This window comes from Setaria italica, chromosome VII, assembly GCF_000263155.2.
Source record: "Setaria italica strain Yugu1 chromosome VII, Setaria_italica_v2.0, whole genome shotgun sequence".
NCBI classification, from domain to species: domain Eukaryota; kingdom Viridiplantae; phylum Streptophyta; class Magnoliopsida; order Poales; family Poaceae; genus Setaria; species Setaria italica.
Window position 1 is genome coordinate 17572362 of NC_028456.1, and position 21954 is coordinate 17594315.

General features: G+C 46.2%; 3 protein-coding genes across 3 annotated transcripts; all 3 read left to right on the top strand.

The window, feature by feature from the left end:
* The first annotated feature begins 610 nt into the window (after positions 1–610).
* Positions 611–4588, top strand: LOC101762369 (splicing factor-like protein 1). Its single transcript, XM_004975331.2, has 2 exons — positions 611–2927; positions 3443–4588. Exon 1 carries the CDS (start codon positions 693–695, stop codon positions 2883–2885), a length of 2193 nt encoding a protein of 730 aa, XP_004975388.1. The 5' UTR covers positions 611–692; the 3' UTR covers positions 2886–2927; positions 3443–4588.
* A 7158-nt stretch (positions 4589–11746) lies between these two features.
* On the top strand, positions 11747–12794 carry LOC101762769. The gene has a single exon (XM_004975332.4). It carries the CDS (start codon positions 12002–12004, stop codon positions 12365–12367), a length of 366 nt encoding a protein of 121 aa, XP_004975389.1. The 5' UTR covers positions 11747–12001; the 3' UTR covers positions 12368–12794.
* A 6559-nt stretch (positions 12795–19353) lies between these two features.
* On the top strand, positions 19354–20499 carry LOC101763177. The gene has a single exon (XM_004975333.4). It carries the CDS (start codon positions 19966–19968, stop codon positions 20284–20286), a length of 321 nt encoding a protein of 106 aa, XP_004975390.1. The 5' UTR covers positions 19354–19965; the 3' UTR covers positions 20287–20499.
* Positions 20500–21954: the final 1455 nt, after the last annotated feature.

Sequence of the window (21954 nt, forward strand, 5' to 3'; positions counted from 1 at the left end):
CTTAAATTGCTAGGAGAACTTGTTTTTGAGATGTTCCTGGTGTTATCCCTCGGCAAAAAATGTGAGAGTCAGCGCGAGTTAAACTCGCTAACACACTAAGAACACGGAATAAGATAAACACATAAATACAGCTTATAAACATATAATAACCTGAGATAAATCCTTCACAAAAGCCCCACCCCAACCTCAAATCTAGACGAAACTTGAAAGCGTTTTGGACTACTAATTGTGTTGTCTGCCACTAAAAGGAAGCAACTAACACCAATCAGTTAAGAACAAGGTTGTGTGTGGTTCTAAGGTTATTGGAAAAGAAAAAGTCACATGGGCTGAGAGACTGTTCTGAATGGACAGGCGGCCTATGTAGTTTTGTGGACTGCAGCTTTTATTAATGGGCTGATAGCCTAAAGGATGTTATTTAGCGGGCCTAATGTGTGGAACTAGAAATAGATCTGGCCTGCAAAATTATCAGCCCACTCATTTAGGACTAATCCGAGACCCAGTCCATTATCGACACACGAGACAGCCCAGCTCGATCCGAACACAACCGCCTCTCTCATCAGTATCAAGCCGTATAATCTCTCGGTATCAAACTCGCCCGCCGGATCCCCTGAAAACCCCCAAATTCTTCTTCGATTTTTTCCCCCAAACGAGAGTCAAGTCGAGACGCCTCTCTCCCCTCCGCAGCCGCAGCCATGGCGTCCGCCGAAACCCTAGCCCGCTCCCCCTCGCGCGAGCCCTCCTCCGACCCTCCCCGCGCCGCGTCGTCGGAGCCCCCGCGCGACCCGTCCTCCGAGCCCCACGGCAACGGCGATGGCTCCGGCGCGGGCGCCGGGGACTCCTCCTCCCGCCGCCGCCGCCGCAGCCGCTGGGAGCAGTCCAGCGACGACCCCGCCGCCAACAACTCCGGCGGCGAGGGCGGGGCCGGGGGGCGGAAGCGCAAGACGCGCTGGGCCGAGGAGGAGCCGCGCCCGGCCATCGCGCTCCCGGACTTCATGAAGGACTTCGCCGCCGAGATGGACCCCGAGGTGCACGCCCTCAACGCGCGCCTCCTCGAGATCTCGCGCCTGCTGCAGTCGGGCCTCCCGCTCGACGACCGCCCGGAGGGCGCGCGCTCGCCGTCTCCCGAGCCCGTCTACGACAACCTCGGCATCCGCATCAACACCCGCGAGTACCGCGCCCGGGAGCGCCTCAACCGCGAGAGGCAGGAGATCATCTCCCAGCTTATCCGCCGCAACCCCGCCTTCAAGCCCCCCTCCGACTACCGCCCGCCCAAGCTTCAGAAGAAGCTCTACATCCCCATGAAGGAGTACCCAGGGTACAATTTCATCGGGCTCATCATCGGCCCGCGCGGCAACACGCAGAAGCGGATGGAGAAGGAGACCGGTGCCAAGATTGTCATCAGGGGGAAGGGGAGCGTCAAGGAAGGGAAGCTGTTGCAGAAGAGGGATCTCAAGCCGGATCCCAGCGAGAATGAGGACCTCCATGTGCTTGTTGAGGCAGAGACTCAGGAGGCACTGGATGCGGCTGCTGGGATGGTGGAGAAGCTGCTAACCCCGGTGGATGAGGTGCTGAACGAGCACAAGAGGCAGCAGCTTCGGGAGCTCGCCGCGCTCAATGGGACAATTAGGGATGATGAGTTCTGTAGGACATGTGGGGAGCCTGGTCACCGGCAGTATGCTTGCCCCAATAAGATGAACACGTTTAAGAGTGATGTGCAGTGCAAGATTTGTGGTGATGGTGGGCACCCGACAATTGATTGTCCGGTCAAGGGCACATCTGGGAAGAAGATGGATGATGAATACCAGAACTTCCTGGCTGAGCTTGGTGGTGGGAGTGCACCTGAGTCCATGACAAAATCTGGTGGTCCCATGTTGGCTCTTACAGGAAGTGGTGGCAGCGGTGGCGCTTCTGCTGGTAGTGGGAGTAACCCGCCTTGGTCTGCTGGTGGTGGTGCGGCTGCCATTGGGGCCAATGGTATCAAGAAAGACTACGACGAGACAAATCTGTATATTGGTTACTTGCCACCTACAATGGATGATGCAGGATTGATCAGTCTGTTTTCACAATTTGGGGATATTGTCATGGCTAAGGTGATCAAGGATCGAAACACTGGGCATAGCAAAGGATATGGATTTGTGAAGTATTCAGATGTCTCACAGGCTAATGCAGCGATTGCTGCAATGAATGGTCACCATTTTGAAGGCAGAGTTATTGCCGTTAGAGTTGCCGGCAAGCCTCCACAGCCTGCACCTGCAGTGTCAGCACCACCGTCATATCCTCCTACAGATCCTGCTTCTGGTGGCTATTCTTCCCAATCCTACATGGGGGCACCACCTCCTCCTCCACCAGGGAGTTACACTCCAGTTCCATGGGGGCACCCACCACCATATGCTTCGTATCCTCCGCCGCCACCAGGCTCTAGCGTCTACAATCCGGCACCCCCTGCACCAGGTCAGACGGCCCCACCTCCATATGGTGTGCAGTATCCTCCTCCACCACCACCCCCAGCAGCTCCGATCCCTCCACCAGGCACTGCTGCATCAAGTGATGGAGCTCAGAATTATCCCCCTGGTGTAACACCACCGAGTTCTGGTGCACCCACTCACCCTGCCCCAGCTCCAGTATATGCATCCTCCGGCGCACCAAATGCACCACCAATGTACCCTCCACCACCTTATAGTTACTCCACATACTATCCTACATATCAGCCACCGCCTCCTCCGCCACCAGCTAGTGTCGATCCCTCTCAGAGTATTGCAACGGCACCTTGGGCCACCCACAATGCAGTGCCACCACCGCCACCACCTTTGTCCTCCACCACCGACCAGCCAGCTTCCTATGGTGCTGATGCGGAGTATGATAAGTTTATGTCAGAAATGAAGTGATACGAGCCAAGCTTGGGTGATTCTTCCAACAAAGGGCAAAAGGTAACTTAACATGACCTTCTTCTATTAGTTGCACAAGTTATTTCAAGTTGTTCATTATCCAATGTTTGGTTCGAATGTGCTTGCACTGCAAAAATTCCTGGAGTCACTACATGGTGTGAACTAATTAAGCACCGCGAAGTCATGCAATATTTCTACTTGTTTAGTAAGGATATTTTTTAAGATGTAGGTTAACCATATTGCCCTGATGTTAGAATGTGGCTAGCACTAACATGCTCACTAGGATGGTAAGGAAGTTGGTAAAACTCTTTGCAAGGCAATATTGAGTTTTGATAAGATATGATATTCTCAGATTCTTTTTTCAATTGAGAAAGGAATTCCACCTGGATATTTTTTGTAGGATATGATACAATGCACTTTCTTATGCACTTCAGTATATAATAAAGAATTTCTCAATAGATTATATGCTTGCTTTATGCTTTTCCCCTCTGTTTCCATGTGCAGTGGTTTACTAACTAGACCTCACCTTTTCTATGTTGTCTCAACTTTTTTGACAGGCTTGATCTTTCTTGGAGCTTATACCAACCTGATTTATTTCTTGTTGGAAGTTTGGGACTCACATCTTAACCTTGCTGTGTGCTGTTGTGACCTTTGCAGAGGTTGCATGCTTAAGAAAGCATGAAGCATTACTGGCTCAGCAGGCATCGGAATATTTGCTATCTCCTTCTGGAACTGTTTTAAGGAACCTTTTACTAATGCTTTTGTTATGATATTTATTGTCATTATTTGAGATTATCATGTGATGTCACTTAAAGCTCCATTGTTCTGTGACCCTTATAAGTGTTATTCTCACTTTATTGTTCACATGTTCTTCCCCTTGATTTGGTAAGTGCTAGCAGTCCTCATCATCAGAAGCAGAAAGATTGCTGCCCCTTGCTGGTTGGTATGACTTTGAAATGCATGTTTGGCATCTGATGAATATGTCAAGCTTCCTATCTTACGTTTTTGGCTAAGTTGTTTGGCAGTTTTCGACTTTTTGTGACAGATTGGCACAGGCAGTCAGAGTTTATAGCGCTTGATGAATCTCAGGTATAATGGAGATGTTGTGAATTGTTCTGTGGAACCTAACGCTTTCAATTTGGTTTCTCCTTTACATTTCCTACTGACACACAGTAACGAGTTTCTCACTGTTGGTAGTTGATGTGTGCATTAGGCATCATACCATGCTGGAAATCTATGGCGCAGAACTTACAAATATATATTTTATATTGCTAATATTCTTAACATTGTTGGAATTTTTGTTTGCGGTTCAAGTAGGACATGCCGGCATGCAGGATGTAGTCTGGAGTCTATGCTCAAGATGCATGCTTCAAAATGATATCCATGGGCTCATGTGAAGGTTTGGAAGGTAGTTAGCATAGATTAGGTTTTTCTAGATGTATTGGAAGGAAAGTAGGACATTATCATATCCTTGTCCCAGTGAAAGGATGCAATAGTCAGTCGTCACAACCAGCATTAGCTACCTCTATATCATGTTGCTGTTACACCATCTACCTGGCATTGCCTCCATAGTTTTGTAGGTGTGTTATCTGCTCTATTTCCTGTCTTTAAAGTCTTCTTTTCCATTGTGCTGTAGATGGAAAGATGTAAGGATTAGTGGTTCCAGTTTTTTTTTCTTTGTTACCTTTCTCCTTTGCTTTGTCCTTTTAAGGTGAGCCAATCTAGTTTTAGATGGTGGTTTTACTGCGAGTAGTGTATTTACTTTTTGGTGATGGATATTTCTTCAAGATTGTGATGTCAGCTGGGACAGAACCTCATAGTTGTTGCTCCAATGGTATTATTATAGATATTGCCTGCATATGCAGTTTGATGTGATCTTGAATCTGACATTATCCACCTCAATTTGCACTACAACTTTCATATAGGCTTTCATCTGTTGTTCGCTTAGATTGGACTAATAGTTCATATTGGGATTCTTTTGAACAAGTTTCAGTCTGTAGCTGTTAACTTCTAGTTAACTCGAAATAAAATGGAATAATTGATATCTTGTGGCGTCTGATTTCTTTGTTTAACAATGTGTGTCCCACTATTTTCAGAATGGGACAGGTAGCTTAGTAGTAAGAAGGAATCGATCTAGCCATCTAGGTGTGCTATGTGGTCTTTTTTTTTCTTGGTGCGTGATACGTGGTGCTTTGTAACTGTAGAGAACCATTGTAGATTGTTTTGAGTTTTGACGCATTGTTTAGTTTCATGATGTTGGTATGTATATGATGTTAATGATCTTTCAGGCTTGACACAGAGATTGATTTGTGTATTTTACTTGGCATTGATTGATTTATCCATCTGTATTGCTAGCCAAGATTTCAGGCATGACTGTCAATCTGCCATACTGAAAGACGTCCACTCTGATGTCTTGTGCATGTCCGTTTGACTTGGTGGTATTCATATATTAGTGTTATTTGTTTGTTTACTTTATCAGTGTTCTTTTGTTTGGTTTGATTTGCGACTGGGTATAGCATTAGTGTGCCATTTATTTAGCAGGGCTGTCTGGAGTTGATGTTTGCTGTGTGGCTATTGTTTGCTTGTCGAAATCTGTATTATTTCGTATGATTATTTTATTTTATTGAATACCGTGCAAGTTGGTTGTATTTGTGTGAATGTGTGAAGAAATAATTTAGTTCATACCAGTGGGCGTTAATATTAGTTGAAAAAGCATATGCTGAATGAGTCATGTGTGGGACAATGTCTCCGATACCTATGAGGTCAAGCATTTTCGGCAACCTTCCTCCTGATTTCACCTGAACATGCCAAGGTATAGTGAAGCGGATATGGGTGCTGCTGCTTTTGACACTGCACTAATGGAACTGTGTAAATCCACTGGGCAATGGAGTGTATACAGTACATACATTATTTGAAGGTTGCGTTGCTGCCTCTTAGTGATGCCTTGCGTCTAATTGTGTCTTTCAAAGACATCTGTTGATCTTCCAGTATACTGATTGCTCCATCAGTCCAGATCCCCATCCTTCTCTAAACTTCTTTTGCAAAAGGGCTGAGGGCAAATTTGTACTGCCGTTTTGGGTTCTTGGTCACATAAGGGGCAAGCACTGCCAGTTTTTCAGAGATTCTCAACTGTCACTATTAGAATTTTCAGAATAAAATGGAACAATTGAAGTCTTGTGGTCTCCGATTTCTTTCTTTAACAATGTGTGTCCCACTATTTTCAGAATTGGAAAGATAGCGTAGCAGTAAGAAGGAATCAATCTAGCCATTTAGGTGTGCTATGTGGTCTTTTTCTTCTTGGTGTTTTATATGTGATGCTTTGTAACTGTAGAGAACCATGGTAGATTATTTTGATGCACGTGCATTGTTGTGTTTCACGACTTTGCTATGTATATGATGCTAATGAATTTCAGGCTTGATGCAGATTGATTTTGGTGTATTTTACTTGGCGTTGATTTATTCATCCATCTGTGCTAGCCAGGATTTCAGGCATGACTGCCATTCTGCCATGCTGAAAGATGCCACTCTTATGTGGCAGATGAGATGTCTTATGCATGTCTGTTTGATTTGGTGGCATCCATGTTTTAGTGCCTATTTTTTTATTTAGTTTAGCAGTGTTCTTTTGTTTGGTTTAGTTTGCAACTGGGTATAGCATTAGTGTGCGATTAATTTAGCAGGGCTTGTCTGGAGTTGATGCTTGCTGTGTGATTATCGTTTTGCTTGTTGAAATCTGTATTATTTTGTATGCATATTTTTATTTTATTGATTCCATGTTGTGTGTTATTCGTATTGATAAATTGTAATCTGTTAATGACGAAAGGCAAAAGTACGGAAAAGTTTGTGTTTGGGATGTGTTTGGTTTAGTCGCTTAGGCTATCTGTGTGAATGATATGTACTGTGCAAGACTGCAAGTTGGTTGTATTTGTGTGGACTTGGGTGAAAAAGGATATGAGGAATGAGTCATGACTGGGAAAATGTCTGATACCTAAGGTTCAGCATTTTCCGCGTCCGTCCTCTTGATAACGACCTGGGTTCAACATGCCATTGCATACCTGGGCTCAACATTCCATTGTATAGTCAAGTGGATATGGGAACTGTGTAAGTCCATGGGGCCATGGAGTTTTTACGTGTCCTGTTACCTTCGATTTACACAGGAATATCAATTAGACAAAGGCATCACTCAAGCGACGTCTTGCGTCTAATTGTCTTTCAAAGACATCAATTGATCTTCCAGTATGCTGATTGCAAAATGACGGTGAGGGCAAATTTGTTGTGTTCTTTTGCAGTAGGACAGGTGGGGCAAATTTATGCTGCCGTTTTGGGTTGGTGGTCACAGAAGGGGCAAGTTCTGGAATACACTGCCAATAAATCAGAGTTTCTCCACACTCACTGTTAGATTTTTTTTGCTGTACTACTGAAGTAACCAAAGATCGAACGAGTCCCCATTCCCATGGCTTGCCAGCGGATCAACTGTGCCTTGGAGGTTGGAACTGTAAACAGATTCCGTCGTATGTGCTCATCTCTTGTCCAGCACTAAACAATTTCATCCGCTCAGCCCACCAACGGTACTACAGTGCGTTCCGCACTACATCATCAAGCTGAACGAATTGGACCTTTCCATCCTCCACGGGCCTCTGTTCCAATTGTGATTCTTTTCTGGTCTCCATTGAGGTAGGAGCTGCTAAGATGGAGGCACTCTACGGGGTCGAAATCGCAACTCCTGCGAAATCGCATTCTCTACCCCACTCCACCGCAAGATCCTTCTAGAAAAAATCTTCCAGAAAAATCTGGTAAGACCGAAAGCGTCTCCGTTTCCATTATCGATGCTTCTAGAAAGGTCACTAGCCAAGAACGAGCACTCCTTTTTTTGCTAAAAGAAAAGGCCACCAAAGATCGAACGAGTCCCCATTCCCATGGCGGAAGAGAAAAAGTCTTGACGCATGATCTGTAACCGGCCTGACTGCCAGTGGCAGTCCATTTCATCCTCCTTTCCTTCCGATACGTTGCCTGCTGGTCCAGCTTCCCCCACATTGGACTACCTGCTCCCTCGGGTGCTCTCGTAGTCTTCTTCCTCGGGTGTTCTTTCGCTAACGGAGAAAAACGATGCAACCGTAGCGAGAGGGTGACGGTCTGCATCTGAGCCCTTGTGACGGAGACCAGCCCAACACGCCCCGGTTCCCTCTTGACCGTGTCACGTCAGTCGATTCGCCCAAAGCTTTGACTGGCAAAATACTACTGGCGTTCACACAACGATTCTTTGCTCCAGTGTACGCGCGCGCGCACAGGCTTGTGCTACTATTTTGGTTTGGTGATACAAAGCACGTGAAAGGTAGCGTCCAGGGTATGTTTGTACAAATAAACAGAGATAAAGTGGAGACACGGTCCATGGAAATGCAAGGGAAATCGAGCCAAAGTCCTTGTATGTGAGTTGATAAAAAATAATTTAGTGGTTTCAATAAAGTGATTTAAATATCTCGATTAGCACAACTCGTGTGGCAATTTCCTAAGCTAAATCAGATGTACGTTTAAAATTAAATGGTTCAAATATCTATTTTTATTCTAATTTTTAAATAAAATGGATTCATTTCTCGGTCCATAAGAAAAAAAATGTATACCTGATGCCAACAAGAGGTCAAAGCAGAAAGGATTTGAGCTTCGAACGTGTTAACTCATACACAATCTCATATGACCCCAACTACACCTCAAAAAAACTTTGAGCTATGTCAACAGCAAGGGCGAAGGTATATAATATAAATTTCTTGTCTCTGTGTGTGTGCGGGGGGGGGGGGGGTTGCAGGTGCACCATAAATTCAGTGATTAGGATAGAATTTCACTATATATGCACCCTCCACAGCTAGGGTTCTGGGATTCGAAATATGAAACATTTTACGTACCACTGAAATGGGTGAATTCGGACCAAATTCATTTAAATGAAAATTTACTATAATTTGATGGAAATTTAGGTATTAAGCACTTCTAAAGAAGATGGTGGGGAGAACTACGAAGGTATGGTGAGGAGTTCAAGAGGAAGAAAGCGAAAGCATGATGTTTCTACGTTCGTTAGCTGTTACAAAGTGAGTAAGGCACAAGGAAGATGTATAATTAAGATTTGTTCACATCTTTATAGCTACGCTACGGAGTATGTGGACTTGTATGGATCTTAACAATGGTAGTAAAATTCAATTTCGGCTGAGTTTTTTTTAGACCCATCCAGTTTTGTTTTGATACTCACTGAAATTTTTCCCAAAATGGACCGAATCCTAGAACCTTGGCTATGTCATTGTCTAATTTGTTCTAGCTTCGTCATTGCCTAGTGACCGGATAATGTCAATGCTAGAGTTTTCAATATCAATGATATCATAGAGTTGAGGAATCAGTGGCGGAGCTAGGATCAATGTTTAAGGTTGGGGGGGGGGGGGGGGTTGCAATAACATCGTACACATATGCTATAGCAATTTGTTACTAATTGAAAAATTGCAAATCATATGAACTGCAACGACATAGGCCAAGATGCTTGAGGTCAGTTATTTTCGTTTGTTCCTCCCCAATTGTCAATTTGACCAACACCAATGTGTGTGCTACTTATTCAAATTTTATTAGTTCTATGTGCCATAGTTCATGTTTGCATTGAAAAATATGATGACATCCAGTTTAGCTGCGTCAAATTTGCATCCATCTGATCGAACACGACCTGCCCTTTGCACAAAAATCCATTCACCTAGGACTCTTTCATACTACCTTGTCAGTTTGGCGCTAGCAAAATCAAACTACACAAGAACATGATGCACAAAAATATCATGCGGTCAATCGATTAGCCTTCAATTGCTCGTGACATCCATGCGGGAAGGGGGGACCATGACCCACGTCGGCAAGCAGTAGCTCCGCCAGTGTGAGGAATAATAAGCTGGAGAGGGGGAAGGAGGAGGGAGGGAGCATGTTAGGAAAGTGGATTTATCAAGGACAAATCCTAAAATCCGAACTTAAGTTAGGAAAGCTTCCCGTCGGCATGTTTCACACAATTCGCAAACTGAGACTGTAGGTAAAACCAAAACAAAAAGGTTTTGACTAGACTTTCTGAAATGTCACGTTTTCTAAGCGACACCTCCTGAATCCCTGCCCCTCTGGCTCGCCTACGGTAGACGGTAATTAAAGAACACGACCCAAGTGAAACAATCCTGTGGCATGCACAACTCGGCCGCTACGACGTCGGCTGCCATGCTTGACATGGCAGCGGTCGGTCGCCGCCGCCACCACCACCACCTGGCTGCCATGCTTGATATGGCTGCCAGACACGGCGGCTAGCCGGCCACCACGCCTGAACCTGACCCGTTTATCCCGACAGCGAACTGCCAGCGGTGGTGGAGAGCTCAAACAAGTGGAAGCCGCACGCGCGTGCCCAAATATATCCCCAACGCTTTCGGCCGACGACCTGCTTCCGGGGGAATGGATCGAGCCCATGCGATCCGCCGGCTGCCAGCGTACCCCCGGCTGGCCGCCGGCGGCGAGAGGCAAAGCGCCGGGCACGCTCGCGACTAGCTGCTGGCACCCCAAGCCAACAGAATCCATCGTGACGGGGATCAGAGCAGCACAAAAAACACCCGGTCAACAAAAACTAAACTATACGATATATAAATCTGTAATCTAATCACCCAGTGGATCCGAATTTCTTATCTGACCGATGACTGCCGGAGAAAGCGCAGAAGGGTTCCAAGTTCCAACTTCCACGCCAGAGCCAGCAGGTGTGTCCGGATCGTTGAACTTTCAACGGGTGAGCACGTGCAGCCGTGCTAGCTCACTCACTCACTCCGACGGGCTGACCGGTCCACCGCACTCAAGGCCTCCACCGCACCATGTGATGTGAGGTAACTAACCTCAGTTACCTCCGAACTTTAACCTCGTGCATAATTTGTCACCGTCATCGTGTGGCATGTTCCCTTCAGCTTATAAGCCGGCTGAAGAGCTGAAATGGCTGATTCTCTGTGAGAGGAAATACTGTTTGGTGGCTGATAAACCAGCTGAATAAGTTGAAGCGAACAGACCGGTGGTTGCAGCAGGTCGACCCTGCTTGCTTGTGTGGGGGAAAACAATCACGCCACAAAATCTGTTCTGTCAAGTTGGGCTTAATATTAAACAATCACCTTATTATTTTAATCTTGTACTGCCACGCTAAGAAGGTTCGTCGGGAGGACTAGAAATCAAAGACTCGGCAGCGTTGGTCGTCGGGATACAATATTATAATTTCATTTTGCATGGCCCCGCCACAGAAATCATGCAGCAGCTTGCCACATTGCTTCCTGCGCAAAAACTGAAGAAGGCCCGGCAATTCCTTTTCTTTTTCTCCAACATTCATGTCGCTCTCGTTCTTCAGTCGTCCAAGTATGCGCACCCATCACGCTGCTCGTGGAAAAATAATAACACCCATCAATTCGATACAACAAGGCTATAGTGATGGAGAAAGATGATGATACGATTGCTCGCTTAAAAATACAGAAATGCGTGATCTTGCACAAAATTCTCAACCAGCACGTGGTTCCATGCGTTGTGCTACTTGTACGGAAATGGTAACTTCACACAAATTGCTCCCAGCGACTTGTTCGCCCGGCGTAATGGGCAGGGAAAGCCGGTGAGATGAGCTGCCTGCCAGTCGGCCGGGTGGGTCCACCGCCACCCCGCCAGCAAGCAGGGGGAGAGGTGGGCGATCACCGATCATGGCGGGCAACTGGGAAAGCGACAACGCCGACACTGACCTCACCCACTGGGCCACTAGCTCATTTAATCCCTGCCTGCTAATCACTCCCTCCTCGCTAATCGCCAAAACCCACCCACCCGCCCGCGACCGCCAGCGGCCTCCGCCTTGACGTTGACGAGTCGTCGGCCGGCTGGCCGGCCATCCCGGACTGAGCCCCTCGCGCGCTATAAAACCAGCTCACCTGCTCGCCCCCGGCTGACCACCTCCACCGCAGCATCTCACCAGAGGCCGGAGCTAGCACGAGAGCTGAAGAGCCAGGCGGCCAGGCCGAAGCCAAGAACAAGAAGGGCGCGCGCGCTCGATTCCCTTCTCTCTTCCTCGATCCCCCGATCCCGAGCGGGAGCTCCGAGCAGCGACGGCGGCGGAGATGGTGGCGGCGATCGCGGTGGCCTCGGCGGGCCTGGGGATGCTGGCGGGCGTCGCCATGGCCAACAAGTCGTCCGAGGGCGGAGCCGCGCAGTGGAGGCCCGGGCCGCCGCCGGCCGCGCTGCGGTGGGGCGGAGGCGCGCCGCGCTGCGAGGCGTGCGGCGGGTCGGGCAAGGAGGAGTGCCGCCTGTGCGCGCGCTGGTCCGACGCCGGGGCAAGGGGCAGCCGCCGGTCCGGCTGCGGGGCGTGCGCCGGCACGCGGCGGACGCCGTGCCGGAGCTGCGGCGGGTCAGGGACCGGCCGGCGCGCGCCCGTGCGCGTCGCAACCTCAGGGCGCGCGGCCCCGACCGCCTGGTCCGCCAGATGAGACGACGAGACGAGCCGGCCTGAGCCGATCCGTCGCGGCGGCGCCTCTTCGCCTCTCCTCGACCCGGCTGCCGGATCATGGATGAAGGCTCTGTCCTCTGTCTCTGTGCGGCAACCTGCCGGAACGGACAGAGGAGCCGCGGCGTCGAGTTGTTTCTTCCTCTTTTGTTTCCTGGCTGGAGAAAGATTAGAGAGAATTTTTGTAACAAAAGATAGTATATACACTAGATTAGCGACTTGATCAATATATCTTGGCATAGCAAGGTTGATTCCAAACAGCTCGTCTCTCAGCTGATCTCCAATTCGCTCGCTTCCTTGCTTGTTCATGTCAAGATTTAACCTCTGCCTTCTCTCTCTCTCCCCCCCTCTCAAAAAATAAAAATAAAAATTAACCTCTGCCTGCCAAGATCTTTTCTGGCGAGGATCGATGTCCAGATTTCCATGTTCTCTATGCCTACGCGTGAAGGAACTAACATAAGCGCCACAGCCTCAGACTCTCTCCCTCCCCAACATATCGCTAACCATGATGATCAAATTTCCGCAGCGACCAGCGGCGAATTCGTTTGATAGATGACAGCACATCCAGTCCAGCTTCCAAATCAATTCCGTGGTCTCGCAGCAATGAAAGATTGGTTTGATGAACTGCCGATGCTGCAGTGGTAAGCGAGCAGAGCACCAAACCAAATTGATCCATGGAGTGCAGAGAGGGGGACAGTGAGCTAAGCTAGGTGTGTGCGTCTGAACGCGCAGATCAAAATGGGAACCCGTTCACATTCGTGCGCTCAATTCCACTAGCTAGCGACATGATGAGAATCTTACCTTCCACATCGCCCTAGAAAGGTGATGTTACTGCAATTCCTATATATAAAAAGAAGAGAATTCAACAAGCTCCTCGACCGGAGATTCATATTTTATCAGTCCCACCACAGACCTGAACAAAAGCACGACATGATCCAATCTACCAGCTTCTCTCCGGCGACCTCCACTGAATCTCATCATCATGCACCTTGGATAGGATTGTCCTAGCCATGGCTTGAGTTCTTCTTCTTCAACACCTCAAGGCCTCGAGTTCACAGGTTCATTCGGGACCGTAGAATCACGGGCACGGCAGAAACCGCCACCGGCATCGACAGCGCATTCCTTCAGCCACTGCGCCCCTGAAACCGACCCGCACCCACATGGAGCTCACCATGCTCGGCTGTCCAGGGTCCAGGGTGCGGTGCTCCATCACGCAATTGCTCTCGGCCTCCGAATCCGGACAGCTCCCGGGCGATGGAAAGAGCGGTAACCCGCTTGCTCGATCTGGAATTTGCGCGTGCCGCCTGGAATGTGTATGCGTTCGGTTAGGGCCGGTTGCCACTTGGCGTCGACGCGAAAACAAGCTTGGACCTTGCATCGATATGGCTCGCTTGACGTTCCCTGGGTTCGTTTGATGACACCAAGAGGGGGACGATCCAGCCATCCAGGATGATCGTGTTTGCTTTGGTTCGGCAGAGGTACTGAAAAACTTCCATTTTTGTCTTCTTGTTTATTGCCGCCATCACTGATTCGGGCAAAGATTGTCCCTAATTTTGGGTTGCTTGTTTTATCTCTTCTCAGTTCTTACTTTGAAGAACTAGCATGGTAGCATGTGTGGCTCTGTGCTATTACACATGTGTGGCTCTGTGCTATTACACGTCTAGTTTTGAGAATGGTTTGCATTCTTTATGCAACTCTAATGACTAAATCTAAGAATAGTACTGACTGTCGGTTGCCAAACTCTTTTCATACACTCTAGATAAACTTTATTTTGAGCATATATATCTAAGATAGGAATGTTTAGATATTTATCTTGAGCACACTCCATCTTAGGCACATGATAACTTCACTGTCGTTTCTGCGACAGAGGAAACAGAAAAGATATTTTTTCTCGAACACGTAGGAGAGCTGCGTATCTTTATATTATTAAGAGAGAATAAAAAGCACCATCTCAGCTTGGACCATAATGAGAGGTGTGAGGTCTCAACTTACAAAGAAACTTACGGCTTAAGCAAGAAAAAGGACCTGACCCGGGCTACCTAAGCCACACTCTAGACCAGCAGCCTCCCTAGGTCCAGGGCATTTAGCCCCTTGGCCCCAGCGAGCTGCCACAGTTGGATTCATCCTTGAAACAGAAACCAAAAGAAATTGGTGGGCTACCAGAAACAGAAAAGATTATTACCCAAAAAAAATTGGTGGGCCAATTGCGAGCCATTCTTTGGAGACAATAGAACCCGGAAGAAGCCTGGCAATTTCCTCGGCTAGCTCAGTTCCACTAGTGGAAGAGGAATCTTACCTTCCACTACATTCTAAAAGGTGATTCAGATAATGATCCAGAAAGCTGATAGTACAATTATGTGGATGGAAAATTTAAAAAGGGATCCCCACTGGTTCATATTTTGGTCCCCAAGCATGCATGGATCCACATAAGAAGATACCTGTATACTTTCTCTGCTGGTCTCCAGTTTTCACCACTATCACTACTAAACCCTCCACCTGCCGTTCCAATCCGTCGATTCCCCTGTGATCTTTGATGCAGTGGCTTGGATGCTAGGATGAAGTTCCATGGAATCAATCGTCTTTCAGTTCACAAGACCGGGATCATGAAAGATAGCACCTTGTTCGGTTGCCCAAGGGCAGTGCTCCTTGACGCAATTTGCCTTCCTTCAAAATTCCAATCGAACAGCTCCCTGCACTGCCGCCCCATATCCATGTATGCCCTGCAAGGCGATGGAAAGGAAGCCTACTTGCTCTTTTCATTGCGCGTGTTGTTCATATCCGTGCGCGCATTCAGTTTTCATTCGGTTGGGCTCGATTGCGACCAAGAAAGTACTCTTCAACTTTTATTTTTCCATTAGACATATCAACACATCGAACCAACAAACTCATCTGTTCTTGGTGACTCACATCTGGAGTGCAATCAAGGATAACCGAAAAATATTTGGCATCTTTAACAATTTTTATGATATAACTTGTAATATCAGAAGCCATAAGAAAAATCAACTCATTCTAAATTTTATGACTAAGATAATGATACTGGAGCTCTTTGTTTTGAATACGTCTAAGGTGGTCTTGCATCACCAAGTCAAATTCTGCGATCATCTCACAACAAGCTAAGAAATTACCATTAAGGTCATTGTAAAGTTGCTCACTAGATCCTCCAAAACCTAAGTTGCGTTTACCAAGAAATTTCACAATGGCCACTATTCGTAATAGAACTTGTCTTAGGCGTTCTTTCTCCTTTGCAATTTGTTGTTGTAACTCCTTATCGATCGTTTCTCGTTTCCTTAGTATTGCACTCAGTTCATTCCAAGAGTTCATGTTGGTAATATGATCAACACTAACTTCATGCTCTTTCAACCTCTCACTGGTATGCCTCCAATCTCTAAATTCATCACGTCCCAGTGAACTCTTGCAGTTGTTAGAACCGAAAAGCTTATAGCAAAAGCAAAATACTTTATCAACATGTTTTGAATAGACTAACCATTTCCTGTCACGTACTTCTCCATTGCTCATTTTTCTAGAGTAATGAGTGTGAGAAAAATGTCTTGAGTTGGCATCCAAAGGAAATATAATATTTTTTCTCTTATAGAGGCCCCTTCTCTACTAATATGTCCTTTGCTTTATTATCAAGATTGTCCCAATTGGCTGGATCATACATATCTGAAGTAAAAACTGGTTCTTCATCACTAGCAAAGTGCTCATGATCACTCACATTGTTATCATCCGTGTTGATGCCAACATTATCTTCTGGAATAGTATTAGTTTGTTCCTCCACAGCAACTATCACCAACTCGTCTGGTTTTCTTGAAACTGTTGTACTACTCTAAAAAAATCTATCAATGGATCCTCTTTGTGATTCTATCAACTCATCTACATGTTTCTTCCTTTTCCTTTAATCACTGCCTGATGTATGCTTCCTAGATGACATGAGGGCACTAGAATTTTTAACAAGACAATTAGTAACTTACAAATGTACTAACATATTGGATCGACTTAATCAAATTATTAGTAAATTATATAAGTTACAGACTTACAGTATAGAATATCAATGGAGAATTGGAGGGGGCAAGTTTGTGTTACCTATTTTACTTCTGGCTGTGGCTCGGTGGCTGCCTGTGGCATTTGTCGGCGTCGGAACTCGGACGGTCGCCGGCGTCGAACGATCAGAGCCTCGGAGGCGAGTTCCTGGAGATCGGATCATGCGGCAGCATGCGAACAGGCGGACTGGCGGAGGGCGCATGATCGATCCGTTCTCTCGTGGATTACTGGATTTAGCTGCTGGTGGCCTGCTGCAGTGCTGCTTGTGCTCCGGCCTCAGGCTATGGGCCTAGCCCAACTGCTGAACTAAACATTTAAATATCTAAACCACGTAATCAGCAGCCATGTATACGTATACATATACTACATGTATACATGGGATGCCCCCCCCGTTTTTGGGCTTAGGGCAGCCGCACTGCTCGACCCCCCCCCCCCTCCCCGCCCCGGCCGGGCCTGGGTGGAAGCAAGCTTCCCATGTTTAGCAGGAAGTTACGGGTTGTTTTGTCATCTAGAGATGTTAATTCTCTCCTCACGTTTTCCTATTTCAGGGTGTGTACCCAATAAACGTTTGCTAGTTACCTCATTCACTATCGAACATTTGCCACTATTTTTACACTAAGGCCTAGCTCGAATTTCATTACTCAGAGCAACAAAATTACGTAGTTCAGGTTCAGGTTTCACACCAACAGTAGACGACTACACATTACCCAAAAAGAGGACTCCAGCTGAGCAGCACAAAGGACCTTCTAGCTGAAGCGCACACACACGGAGACTTAGAGTTTAAGAAGTAGACATCCATTAAGGCTATTAGACTGGACACAACTTTCGTTCGCCATCTTCATCAACTTGACCGGCTTGCAGACAGCCTCTACCCCCAAGCAGCCTGGACCCTCATTGTAGCAACACTATCCCTGTTTCCTCCGTTGCACCTTTATGAGGGTGGAAGTGCAGTGCCGCCTCCTTCATCATTTCTGCTGCCGCCTCCTTCATCGTTTCTGCTCCAGCTTCCAGGTTCATCTTGTCATCCTGCTTTTGGAGACTTGCCCAGTATGTTATGAAGGAAGATGCTAAGCAAATAATCTCAGTAGGAGATTTAATTTGTTTCTTGTCAAAACAGACTAAATTTCTCAATTTCCATATTGCCCAGCAAAACAGCTGACAAGACAACCATATGTACACTTTTGATTTGAGGCAAATATCTCATGCTCCATTCCCAAAACTATACAAAGTTGCTTGGCCTACAGGGAGCACCAATAACCATGGCCATCAGGCTCCAAACATACCTTGCTAAGGAAAACCAAAAAAGATATGTTCTACAGATTCATCCATACTACAGAAACAATATCTCTTGTCTCCCTGCCAGTTACGTTTTAGCAAATTATCTTTGGTTAAAATGGCATTTTGGTGAACTAACCACATGAAGATTTTTATTTTCAAAGCGATTTTTACTTTCCAAATCTTTTTTGTTAGGAATCTCAATATCATCACTGCATAAGTGAGCATACATGGACTTAACTGAGAAGGTTCTGTTCTTTTCCCAACTTCATTGGGGTTTATCTCTATCAGTAGACAACGCACAAGTAGATAGTATATCTCTCATCTGTCTTAATTGGGTTTGAGCTCTCTCGTCCAGCCACCTTCTAAATGTTAATCTCCACCCTCTTGCAACCATAGCTGCTACACATTCTGTTTGTTCATTAGAAATGTCAAATAGGTCTTGAAATTTATCTCTTAGCGAGACTGGGCCACACCAGGGATCTCTCCAGAAGTCTGCCCATTGCCAAATTTGATAATTCTACCTTTTACGTAGATATCTTTAACTTTTAATAGATCATTCCACATAGGAAAATTAGTTGGTTTGCTTTTTAAATGTGATATTTCTCCAACAATCTTATATTGCAGCTTCGTTTCGCACACGCAAAACAAAAGGATTGTCATAAAATTGTTTCAGAAAGGTTCAGAACATACAAATTGCTTGCGTAGGTGCACCTCCTTTTGATGAAACCACGATGACTACAGGACACCATATAGTTTCCCTGACAGCGACCGGTGGCTTGTTGGCAATCGAAGGTCTTTAGCAACAGCATGTCGCTCCGCCCGAATACATGTTTCTCAGCAACAGAACGAGTGTTACTTAAGCCTTAAGGTGTGTTCTCTTGTTGTGTACTACTTCCATACCAAACTACTATTCATTTTACCTTTTCTAGATACATCACTTCTGCTATATATCTAGACATAAGTATATATCTAGATGCATATCAAAATGTGTGTACGTAGAAAAGCTAAAATGAATAATAATTTAGAAAGGAGGGAGTATATGGTCTGAAAATATGGCACAATTCAGTTAGCCAAGATCTCTGAATATACTTTGTCGTCGCTGCTCGGCTGCTCCTTGTTCGGTAGAAGGACAATATATTTGCGGAGTTGAGGAGATTGAAGTGAAGTTGCTTCCTTACATTTCTTGTACGTAGTTGCTTGATAGCTTGCACTACGTCACGTTTTATTGGCTCCCAGCAATGAGAAAATGGGAGATAAGTTGACAAGTCCAGCGTACGCATCCGGTCCCTGAGCTTTGTCTCCTAGCATGCGTGGACGCGGCTTGAGTTGGAAATAATGCTCTTCCTGTATGGGCTCATCCAAGGGCTGTATTGAGCCAGTTGAAGCACGCATCCCGACTTTAGGTCCAATGATATTCGCGCTTGTGCCGAGCTAGCTGCTGCTCAGAAGAAGTGCTACGAATCACTAAAGAGAAGAGAAATGCTAAAAGAACTGTGCGCAGTACTTCTTTCATTCTCGGAAAGTTAACCTATTTTTCTGATCACTAGACTATGGCTCCGTTTGGATCCCATCGAATTTGAGAATCCAGCGCTGGGTGGGATCAAAGACACTGTAAGACAATAGTTTAGCCTAAGCCTGCTACTGAGGAGGGTATGGACAAATCTACTCTTGTTCATACCCAAATTAAAAAAATTATTATTCACTTCTTATCCTCCCCAATCCCGATCATATCCAATGAATAATTAACTTTGTACTGTATATATACACATTTTCAATTTAATAATTTTACCCATACCCTTTCCATTTGAAATGGGTATGGAGAATGGATACACATTGGCAGGCCTAATGTAGCCCTTGATATCCTGGTGAAGCCGTGAAGGTGAACTAGCGACAGCCCGCCAAACAAGGACTAACCATGTGGCACAACTTGCTTGCCGGCACGCCAAACAAGGACTAACCGTGTGCGAAATATCAGGGGTGCTGCGCGCCAAAATCTTGCCTTGTTTGCACAGCGAAACGGCTCAACTGCACAGACGCTCGTGCCAAACCTCCCCTTCCGCAACGCGTCTTGTTTGCCTGTCGTGGTATGCGACCCTTGAAGCACTTCTATATTAGACGCATCATCGTAGTAGGAAGAACAGAACAAGAAGCCGTCGACAAAGAAGAAATTCGAGCTCCAACGACGACACTGTTTCAGTTAGCCTTATCCCAAGGCCTTCTCTTCAGCTCTTTTTTGAGTCCACCTGGTATAATCCTTGCAAGATGGTCGGACCGATCGTGCTCGCGGCGTCCGCCGGCCTCGGCATGCTCGCCGGCCTCGCGACGGCGGACAGGTGCTCCTCCTCCTCCGGCGGCGCGCGGGGGCTGAGCTGCGTGGCGTGCGGCGGCACGGGGAAGGTGGCCTGCCTCTGCGCCCGGTGGTCGGACGGCGACGACGTCGGGTGCCGGCCGTGCGCAGGGACCGGACGCACGCCGAGCCGGAGGTGCCGCGGCCCCGGCCGCACCGGGCGGCGGCACGAGCCCGTGCGGGTGGTCGTGCGCGCGCAGAGGCCCCTGGAGGCTGTTACAAAAGCCAGGAAATGACGAGTTCCTCGCGCTAAAATCGTAGCGATGTTGTAGCAACTAGGCTACTAGCTTAGCAAGCTTCCATATGCTTCAGCATCCCATCAGCGTCGTTTCGTTGTACATTATGTGTTGCAGGGCTAGTTCTCTCGGAACATACGAGGATCTTGAGGTTGCACTTATTCTTCTGATATATCTTATTAATCTATTACATCATTTAGAATTTGCTTTCCATTTTGTTGTTAAATTTTTCATTCAGTCAAATATTGTCATCTCAGCCAATTTTCGGACTGGTTTTCAGTCTGCCCCTCTCTTCGGGATTCTTTTCACTACTGGAAAACTCAGCATTTGTCTCGAGGCTCAGTACCGGTTGGTTTTGACCCGGTACTAATGCTAATGGCTAGTTCCCCACAAGCCCCCCTGACCCCTTTAGTACCGGTTGGGAGCTCCACCTGCTACTAAATGTCCTTAGACACATTAGTACCGGGTGGAGGCTCCACCCGATACTAATGTGCCTGAGGGCTCCAAGCGGTACTAAAGGTGGCTCCACCTGGTACTAAAGGGTAACCTTTAGTACCTACCCTTTAGTACCAGTTGGACCCCCCGAGCGGCACGAACTTCCCTCCTATAAATCAGGCGTCTTCTTCCTCCTGCCCGAGTCATGTCCTCCAGCTTGGGCTTCATCCATTCATGGCGAAATAGGGGAGGTGCTATCGGATTTTTGACCATTTCGTGGGGATTTCACTCATTTAAGTGTTCTAAAGGTTAGAAACTTCATCCTCCCTTGATACATGGTTAGTATACTAAGTTTTATGCTTTAGAGTTAGGCCCCGTTTGGTTCCTTTCATTTTGAAGGAATTGGAATCTATTTAATGAAGTAGGCTAATTTATCTTGGAAGGTGGGATTCCACAACTTTCCAAAGTTTAGATATAAGCCTATGTTAAATTCATAGGGTGGGAGATGGAAATTGATTCTATAAATTATGATTATTAGAATGGAATTCAATTCTTATAGCACGCTCTTCGACTCGCTTCCATGTAGCAGAAATGCAACACATGAGTATCTCTTTCATATGGCCAACAATAATATACAAATATATTCCACATACAAATATATTAGCTTAATTAATTTGTGTCTAAATTATGATTATTAGAGTGGAATTCAATTCCAAGGATCCAAACGGGGCCTTAGAGTAATTTGTAATTTTTAGAATAAGGTATAATGGAGAAAAATTTTATTTATATGCATGTGTTATTTAGAGCTCATATTTGTGATTTTTAGAATAAGCTACAATTTTTTTGGATGCTATGTTCCACATTAGTCAAAGAAATTGGTATAAGGTTAGAGTAATAATTTCATAGTTTAGACCTTTACAAGCATGACCTAAATAAATTATTGGGAAAAATATAATTTCTTTATATTTTAGTCATTTGGAAATATGAACGAGATAAATTGTGGTACATAGAGATAATAAGATGAAATAGAGGTATGTAATTAGTCACTTTTAGAGTTAGCTACAATGGAGAAAATTTTCATTTATATGTTATATTTGAGCTAAATAAATTATGGTACATAGAGATGGCTACTGCTGCTGGAGGTAGTGACAATGGTGGGGGCGATCGTCATTTCTCTCGCGGCAAGGGAAAACCATAATTGGCCCTTATGATAAGTTGAAGAAAATGAGCATG

Bases quoted from the DNA above. Each gene is read 5' to 3' on its own strand.
- LOC101762369 (XM_004975331.2), top strand. From the start codon at position 693: ATGGCGTCCGCCGAAACCCTAGCCCGCTCCCCCTCGCGCGAGCCCTCC.
- LOC101762769 (XM_004975332.4), top strand. From the start codon at position 12,002: ATGGTGGCGGCGATCGCGGTGGCCTCGGCGGGCCTGGGGATGCTGGCG.
- LOC101763177 (XM_004975333.4), top strand. From the start codon at position 19,966: ATGGTCGGACCGATCGTGCTCGCGGCGTCCGCCGGCCTCGGCATGCTC.